The 9,682-nt window shown below is 37.5% G+C and overlaps 1 protein-coding gene across 1 annotated transcript in view; it reads left to right on the top strand.

The window, feature by feature from the left end:
* Positions 1-9,682, top strand: part of LOC107700576 (dihydropyrimidine dehydrogenase [NADP(+)]) — a 174,782-nt gene that overhangs the window by 125,832 nt on the left and 39,268 nt on the right. Inside the window, 2 exon segments of the mRNA XM_016502294.1 lie at positions 6,923-7,043; positions 9,543-9,662. Coding sequence (XP_016357780.1) covers positions 6,923-7,043; positions 9,543-9,662 — 241 coding nt within the window.

Below are 9,682 nucleotides of genomic sequence, written 5' to 3'. Positions count from 1 at the left end.
TGTGCATTGGCTCGTTTAGTTTACACTCGAAGTAGATTGGTCTCTCTAAGCGAGATCCCAATTCGTCGGTCATCCGACGTGACGTCTCCGTTCCCTCCTTCAGGGAACGAGGGTTACCATACGTAACCGAGATGTTCTTAAGACAAAACTTGAGAAGAATTCAAATTCTTGAAAAGAATCCTCTTAAAAATCATTGTAAATAACTTCTTAAATTTAGGACAGCCCCAGACTTGTCTTAAATCCCAAACAGTAAGAATTATTTAATGAATTTATTGGGTTATTTCAAATAAATTGTTATATTTAAGCATTACAACAACACTAGCTTCATATAATACATAGTAGGACTATTAATAGGGATGTGCACGAGTTTTCTGAAATGACAGCAATGACTGATAGTGTAAACAATGATCGGTCATGATTAGTCTATGTGTGACGCTACTTTTTGCTGACTTCAAAACTCAGTAGCAACTCTAAAATGAGTCAGAGAGGGAACTTTAATTGCACGCTTTTAATTTTAGTTTATAAATACGACATAATCTTTGGCAGTATTCAGCGCACATGAATGCGCAGGACGCGTTTGCTGTAGCAGCGCGGAAACACATACCGGAAGCGTTCACTCAGATGAGAGTGCAAAAACACAGCACAAAAATGAATGAAACATATCGCTGCAGCTTGAGACAGGCTATTTTAAAAGTAACTGTTCAAAAACACGGCGCATTAAAAACGTGAAGATGAGTGCCAGTCAAACTCGCGACGAAAACAGTGTGCGTGCTTATTCAGATTATTAGGGTAATATGCAGGAAGCGCAAAAAGACAATAAAGTGTGAGTTTATCAGTGTGTCATGTAGCCTATTCTCTCAGATAAAGATGTTCTTAAGAATATATTTGAGAACTTGAGAAATTTTCAAGAATTGCACTTAAGAACATTCTTACGAACTTCGTGGAATTTATCTTAAGAAATTTCTTAACTTATTTCTTAAGAAGATTTTCGTGAATCCGGTCCCTGGTTCTTAGTCTTTGGCCACAGGGGTTAAAGGTCAATAGAAGGTAAGATCATCAGTGAATAACAACTTAAATTCACGTCTGTTCCTCACACAAATTTATCATTTGACTTGGGATATAGCACAAGATTGTGCTTTTGCTTCAAAAGCTTAGTTTACACTTCATCATAGCTATATAGACAAGAAAGTGCAGCATAGTCCTCAGAATTTCACCTTTTGTATTCCAAGTAAGCAAGAAAGTCATATTCCGGAAGACGGGACAGAAGGTGAATCTGGAAATGGCATAAATTAGACTCAGACTCGGGTCACCTGCACATCACCCGCCCCACCACATCTCCGCTGCCAAGCTGTGATTTTTTTTCCCGCCGGGAGATCCTATAAGCCTCACAAGACATTCAAATGCAGAATAAATGGACAGAGCAGGTCAGGAGGCATCTAATGGTACCCTATTCCTCTCCATCTCCCTTCAGCTTCGTTATGGTTGTGAGGGAAGCGGGAGCTGTTTCCCCCTTCAAACAGGACACAAAGCCATTGTGCTCCTGCAGAGGCTCTAAACGAGCCCTGCGCTACCTCTCTCTCTTACACAGACACACACACACACACACACACACACACAGCTGTTTCCCCCTTCAAACAGGACACAAAGCCATTGTGCTCCTGCAGAGGCTCTAAACGAGCCCTGCACTACCACTCACACACACACACACACACACACACACACACACACACAAAGCTAATCACAGCCTGCTGCCTCCTGGCAGCTAACCTCTGTGTGAACTAACGCAAGGCAATATCATTTAATCACACTGTTTGCCACACGCTCTCTTGTGCTCTCTCTGTGGCTGGCTTTCTCCGTCTGTCTGTCTCTGTCTGTCTTTGCTTCCTATTTATTTTTCCCCGTCTTTCAGTCTGGATCACCCCCTCTGCTCCCCCCATCTGTATGTTTCTGTCTCTCCCCCTTATACTGTAGGGAACAGGGGGAGGTCTCGTTGATTGTATGAGAATAAGTAGGAAATTGTGCACCGGTACAAAAATGTATGATTGCAGCCACATACTGTTGTGTATTTAATCAGGGAGTGTGGCCCTCTCTCTGAACCCTGGAGTGTACGGCACACTGGGCTAATGCAGCTCTATCTGGACACAGTGCTGTCGGAGGGAAAACTCATTTACATTTTACAAAGACAGAAATCAACTCGCAAAGATGTAAATATGCTAATGTTAAACAGTTTCTTTCTCTGAGCGCCAATGCGGGAGAACTTCAAGAATCTTAAGCAAGGCATTGTTTCGGTTCAGGCATTGCTGGATTTCTCTTTTTATCTGAACTACATTTTGTTCTGTACTAGAGTCTGTTTATGATTAATGCCAAATGTTTGTGCTACAACTTTGAGTTACTGTGGTTGTGATGTGTTTATCACTGACTTTTCAGAAATGGGACAAAACATGCTCAAATTTTCATGCTATTAGTTTTAAAATAGCAACATTTGCACTGAATTGAATTAATCAGAGATGATCACTAGAATGTTCTTAATACAAATGTACCATATTTGAGTTCCTTTTTATTTTATTTTTAAATTTATGATATTACATTAAAAATCACACCCTCTAAAACCACTTGTCCTCAGACTTCATACAGACATATTTTTATAAGAGTATAATATAATATATAACTTAATACTTCATATTATATTATATTATATTATATTATATTATATTATATTATATTATATTATATTATATTATATTATATTATATTATATTATATTCTCTCTCTCTCTCTCTATATATATATATATATATATATATATATATATATATACACATATATTCAGTATAACTGTGTTGACTTCATAAGATGTAAGTAGCTTATATTTTCTCTCATAATGATGATTATGAGAGAATGATGATGACAAATAATTTTTACAAATTTGTTTTGGATTTTTGATAATTTTGCATTACTAGTAGCAACACCAGAAAAATAAAATCAATGCTGCAAAATATAATTATTTTGTCAACGACATAACTTTTCTCACTCATTGCAGTTATATAATAGTTGGAGCTGAAAGGAAAGGAAAGAACAAAAAGGAAAAGGAAGGAAAGGGCCAGGAAAAGCATATTTTTTTATTAATCCTAAATAATTATTTGATACACACTACTACTTTTTCAGTTCTGTAGCCCGTTTTGAATCAGTGATATAAAAATCACCACAGCATCCGGAGATGAAGCAGCTGCTGTCCGTGGTTCTGAAAACAGACATCCAACAATCTGCAGTACAAAGTACTTTCCCTCCCAGCTTGATTTATATTTATAGATCCTCCTTATGTGTGATATTGTCTGTGGTGGATGAGATAATGCACCCGTGCCTTACTTTACACCGCCTGTGCTGTGTTTCAGATGTGTTCAAGTCCTCAGCTTCATATATTACCACTTCAGAAGTGTAACATATTCATTGATCTTCTACTGCGCCTTCATGTGTATCAGCCCTTGTTTCAGAGTCTGACCAGAGTGTGTACGCAGTGAGCTATCTCATACTCGGACTCAATGCCCTCTGCTCATGAGATTGATGTGTCTCATAAGTGTCCCAAGCCTCGCCGGGACCTGTTCTTCCCGGATTTCGAGGGAAAGGTTTTCAGACACATCTTGCCAAGGTGCCTCTCTTCCTGCATTCATAGCACCGGCGAAGCATGAGCCCTGAGCTCGGAGCCTTGAAAGCCAAGCTTACAAACACTTGTCAGCCAGAGGCCTTTAATAAGCTGTCATAGGCATTCCCAGCGCCGCTGAGCTCCCCTCTGTGAGGACATTAAGTTCTTACAAGCAGCATCTGTTTCAGGGCCAGGCACCTGCCTCTGGCCCTAGCGCTCCGCTAATGCTTTTCTACCTTCCCTTGACCACGCTCCCTGCTGTTAGCCACTATGTTTTAGCCTCGCCACCGGTGACCTACGCACAGATGGACACGCACACACACTTGCGCTCGCAGACATCTGCTGGCCAGCCTCCATTATGCTCCTGGAAATCTTAATGTGCTCTCAATCTCTTCTGCGAGCCTAAAGGTGGCGTTTTTTTCTCCTCGCTCAAGCATTTCATTCCTCGGGGCACCCGGGTCCCATCTCCACCGACAGCTTGCACAGTTTTCCCTCTGTCTTTTGGGTTTTTCTAGCTTCTCTCTGTAGACCGTAGAACATTCTGGTTGCTACCCTCTGACAAGATTTAGTGTGTGTGTGTGTGCATGCATGTGTGTGTGTGGTTTTCCAGCCTTGTTATAAATGCTCGCTGCCCACATCCCTCCCACGGCCCATACTGGTGGCTATTTTCCTCCAATGCACCACATATCATCCCCTCATGTTCCTCAGCACAAAAGAAACTCGTTCAGACTGAAGATCTCCACCTTGAAAAGCATTGGAGTTTGTCATGTCAGCATCCACCGGTTTCCTGTGTTCAGGCGGCAAAATCTCAAGACAGAAACAATAGCTCGAGGGTAAGATCCACAATAAAGTTTCTCGCGCAGCGATTACAGAGCATGGCACAGACGCTGCGTTTCAATCAAACATGATGGGCTACAACAAGTTAGACAATAGGGCTTTTCCTCAAAAGCGCCTCATTTCTAACACTTTGTTTGCTGCTTTGTGCTCATCCCTTTCCTTTCACTCACTCTGACACTTTTCCGCTGAAAAAAGGAAAGAAAAAAACATAAAAAAGAGATGTTTTATGGGCCCACACATGCTATGAACAAACACGCTCATATTCAGAGGAAAACAGAAATGCCCCGAAGCATCGCATTTGCAACAGATGTCTGAGGAGCCCGAAGCCTGGTACGACAGAGGCACATCACATTTCCATTTGGCACATCTCAGCCGTATCTCTGAGTTATGACAGTTTGCGCTACTCTCAAGATGCGCGCCATTCAAATCTCATTCATTATGAATGCCAGTGATTTGAAGGGCTGCCATCACGTTGCTCTCCAGAACCACAGCACCAACAGAGGAGGAGATACGGCTTCGCTATAAAACACTTTATTTTGCTCCAGATGTTTGCGAGAGATAGGTTCTTTTCCTTCGTTTAAAAGTTCTGAGGGACTCGAGCTGTATCTGATTCAATGTTTTATTTTTGTGACTAAAATGCAGGGTGTTTAAGGCAGATCTGACTTGTTGCACTCACATTTCTGCCTACTTAAAGGAGAACTAGTGTTCGAATTACAAGGAGTTTAGAGGAGCCCAAGACTCCTTATTTTCAGTCATAACCCCTCTAGTTATCTCTATAATCAGGCTGAGAGGGTGGCAACCCAACCATCCCTCGACGTGTCATATAAATTTTTTTACAACAGGTCATCACCTCCATAATGTCCGATTGATATTGATTTAAAAGAAATATTTCAAACATTAAAAATATCTACAATGACAATAGCCAGTTGCAGTGCTGTATATCTGTGGCAGATATGTGTAGTATAGCGTGGAGTAAAAACAGATCTTGTTCACCATAGTTACCATTTTATTTCAATTGTGATATTGGAGAAACAGATTATATATATTAATTATCAATCAAAATTTTGGTGTCAGTAATTTTATTTATTTATTTATTGTATTTTTTAAGTTTTATTCAGCAAGGTTAAGTTAAACTGATCAAAAGACAAACGATTTTAGTTGCTGTTCTTTTGTACTTTCTATTTATAAAAGAATCACAAAAAAAATCAACACCATTTCCAAAATAAATATTAAGCAGCTCAACTGTTTTTAACATTGATAAAAAAGAAGAAATGTTTCTTGAGCAGCAAATCATATTAGAATGATTTCTGACACTGTAGACTGAAATAATGGCTGCTGAAAATTCAGCTTTGCTGATATATTTTAATATATATTCAAATAGAAAACAGTTATTTTACATTGTAATAATATTTTGCAATATTACTGGTTCTACTGTATTTTTACCAAATAAATACAGTCATGTTTTTTACCAAATAAAAACATACAAAAATCTTATTGACACCAAACTTAGTGTATATACTGGATATAAAATAATAGAAGTTATAGGGGAGACTGGGGTTACTTGTCTCTTCAATTATGACAAAAATAAATAGTAAAAGGTAATGTAAATTTGGTTCTAATTTGAAACAGCATACAAAATAACTGCTTGAGATACATACTGGTGTAACTGGACTTTTGAATCAAAACCTTCTTGTTACTGAGATATAGCACTTTTCCTCGTGGGACAACTAGCCCTGGTCTCTCCTGTACTGGAAAGCAGATCTTTGAGCACTGAGTCCCATGAAGCTTTGTTATAATTCAAACATTGGAGAACACATGCATAAAATGACTACATTCCTATCAGAAAGGTGCACACGCCATATAGATTTTGTTGTTGTTGTTGCTTACTGAGTGAGAGGGAGATGAGAGGCAGAATGAGCGGCAGTAAGAGAAGGCTGGGGGAAGGGAGCAGGAAAAGGCAGCCGCAGAAGTGAAAAAGCAACATGAAGGCAGCGATGTGTTTCAGACGACGTGTTCAGACACAACGGCGTTTTCCTCGCTGGCCACATCTGAGAGAGTTCATGAGGGGATCGCTAAACCATTTGGAGTCCTTGGTGTGTGTGTGTGGGCGGTAGAATGAGAGAGACTCTATGTGAGGAAAAGAGAGATCGAGAGAAAACACATTTTGAACATTGCCTCTGTGCTCTGTGGCCAGTGTTCGGTGAATATTTAGGGTAGCCTTGCTGTTTTAAAATGGACCGGCAGATGAATGTGAATGAAAGAGAAATGCACCTCAAATGTCATGACCCTTTGTCATTTTCGGTTTGGCATCAGAGAACCTGAATTAACAGCTCGAAGTTCCTGGATGTCCAAAACAAATGTCAGAGCAATTCTTAAATAGTAGTTTCTTTCTTTGATCCACAGAACCATGTAATGAGACTTGACTTACATCCCCCATCACTCTAGGACCCCGAGCTGGTGAGGAACATCTGCCGCTGGGTCAGAAAGGCCACCACCATCCCCTTCTTTGCCAAGCTCACACCCAACGTCACCAACATCGTTGACATCGCCAGAGCTGCATATGAGGGTATGAGCAGCCTCACCTACAGACAAACATATGACAGTAGACACAGTCGTTTTGAGTGCATTTGTAGGTGATACGTGTATTTATCAAAAATAAATATTTTATACCTACTTTTAAATTGCAACATATTAACTTTCTTTGATATATCCGTTTAATCTATTCCACGATATCACCCGTCGAATCGAAATACACGTACGTTTGAGTTTTGTCCGACTAACAATTCATGCTTTTCCATAAAATTTTCCAGTCTATTAACATACAATTTTTCCAATATTTTAGAGAACTGAGAGAGTAGAGACATTTACTCTCTACTAAATATGATTTAGTGCTCAATAAACATTTATTTATATTTTTATTAATGAACAGTTGTGTTGCTTAATATTTTTTGTGGAAACCATGGTATCTTTTTTTCAGGATTGTTGGATGAATAGAATGTTCAAAATAACAGCATTTATTTGAAATAGAAATCTTTGAAACTTTTTTTTTTACTGTCACTTTTGATCAATTGAATGCATCCTTGCTGGGTAACTGTTCATTTCTTTTTTTTTAATTAATAATAATAATAATAATAATCTTACTGACCCTCAACTTTTAAACATTATTGTACATTCAACTCATTAACCTAATTAAGTCATTTTTAAATTACATTTTCAATATGATGGCATTATTACTATTATGTGCACACCATTTTCAGATGGAGGAAAACTTAATTTTGAATAAGATTCTATTGTTTATATTTTCGATTTACATTTACATTACATTTAGTCAGTTAGATGATGCTTTCATCCAAAGCAACTTACAAGTGAAGACAATAGAAGCAATCAAAACCAACAAAAGAGCAATGATATGTAAGTGCTATTACAAGTCTTGGTTAGTTTAACACAGTACACGTATCAAGTTTTTTTTTTTTTTCTTTTCTTTTTTTTTCGTTATAATAAATAAAAACAAAACAAGTAGACAGAAGAGGACCCACTTTATATTAAGTGGCCTTAACAACTATGTACTTACATTTAAATTAATAATTTGGTACAATGCACTTATTGTGTACATACATGTTTTTACATTGTACTTATATTTAAAAAAAAATACCTGCATGTAATTACATCTGTAATTAATTTCTGTAATTACATTTATAATTACACAGTTGACCCATCCCTTACACCTTAACCCACCCTTAAACCTACCCATACCAACAAACCTGTCCCTAACCTTACCCGTATCCCACCTCAATCGGATATATGAACTGGATATATTCATATATGAATATGAACACAATAAGTACATTGTACTTAATTTTTGATGTAAGTACATAGTAGTTAAGGCCACTTAATATAAAGTGGGGCCACAGAATAGAAAAAGAATAGAGAATGGTAGTGTTACAGGGTAATTTTAAATAATAAAAAAAAGAAGTCGAAAAATTGAAAAAGAATAGACAATGAAAGTGTTAGAGGGTCAGTTTTTGAAAACAAATAAATAAATAAATAAAAAGAAAACAAGTTGAAAGAATAGAAAAATAATAGAGAATGCATAGAACAGAAATAGAATAGAGAGTGCAAGTGTTAGATGGTCAAGTTTTTTAATAAATAAAAAGAAAACAAGTAGATAAAATAGAAATAGAATAGATAGCGCTAGTGTAAGAGGGTCAAGTGTAGGAATAGATGGAAGAGTTTTTTTTTTTTTTTTGCCATTTCAATGTAACTATTGTATATGCACCTACGTGGTAATCAGCATATTCTTCATGCAATTTTTTCCTGACTTTCTCTTCTGCTCACTCATGCCATTTATTACACTGCATTATGTCATTAACCCCATCATTCATTCTCATTCATGTTCTTCACAATAGAAGTCAAGAAGGTGAAGGATAAATTGTACAATATAAGCCAGTAACCTTTTTTAAATATAAGATTTGCTGAGTATTGATTTATGCTATTTTGTTACAAGCTTCCTCCTGGCTCCAAATTTGCATTTGATGTCTTACATTACATTAAAACTACATATTTTTATGTCTGTACCCTCATGGACACATTCAGATATAAAAAAAAAAAGATGTGAATAAAAAATATATTTTGACATACTTTACATGCACATACATTGATCAAAACTACATTTTAAATAGCACATCTAAAGTATTCTCATACAGGTAAACAGTTATTTATTCATTTCCTTCACACATGCATAACTAAACATGATTTAAAAATGAAATTAGCATGTACTGGCATACCAGTGCTTGTCACTTGGCATTTTCAAGTCATTTTGTACTTTTATAAATCTTGACTTGTTCCTGCTTAACATAGGATCACTTCTATACAAATTAGCATCAAAATGTAATTATGCATGCATTTTATAAATAAGGACCTGCTAAAGGTATGATCTTTATGGCAGGATTAATAATAGCACTATATTTATATGTTCTGATATTACTGGAACAACATCTCAATGTAATTTCATGAACACAGTCTGGCTGGTTCAGGCTTTTATAAGAACCTCTGTGGTTGTTTGCAGGTGGGGTAGATGGAGTCACAGCCACCAACACTGTATCTGGACTGATGGCTCTTAAAGCCGACGCCACACCCTGGCCTGGGATTGGCAGAGGCGCGAGAACTACATACGGCGGCATTTCTGGTAAGAGAGAGTGTGTGTGT

The sequence above is a fragment of the Sinocyclocheilus anshuiensis genome, unplaced genomic scaffold (genome assembly GCF_001515605.1).
Source record: "Sinocyclocheilus anshuiensis isolate Anshui unplaced genomic scaffold, SAMN03320099.WGS_v1.1 scaffold718, whole genome shotgun sequence".
NCBI lineage: Eukaryota > Metazoa > Chordata > Actinopteri > Cypriniformes > Cyprinidae > Sinocyclocheilus > Sinocyclocheilus anshuiensis.
Note: the sequence above shows the minus strand (reverse complement) of the source record. Positions and strands in the feature narration are given on the sequence as shown.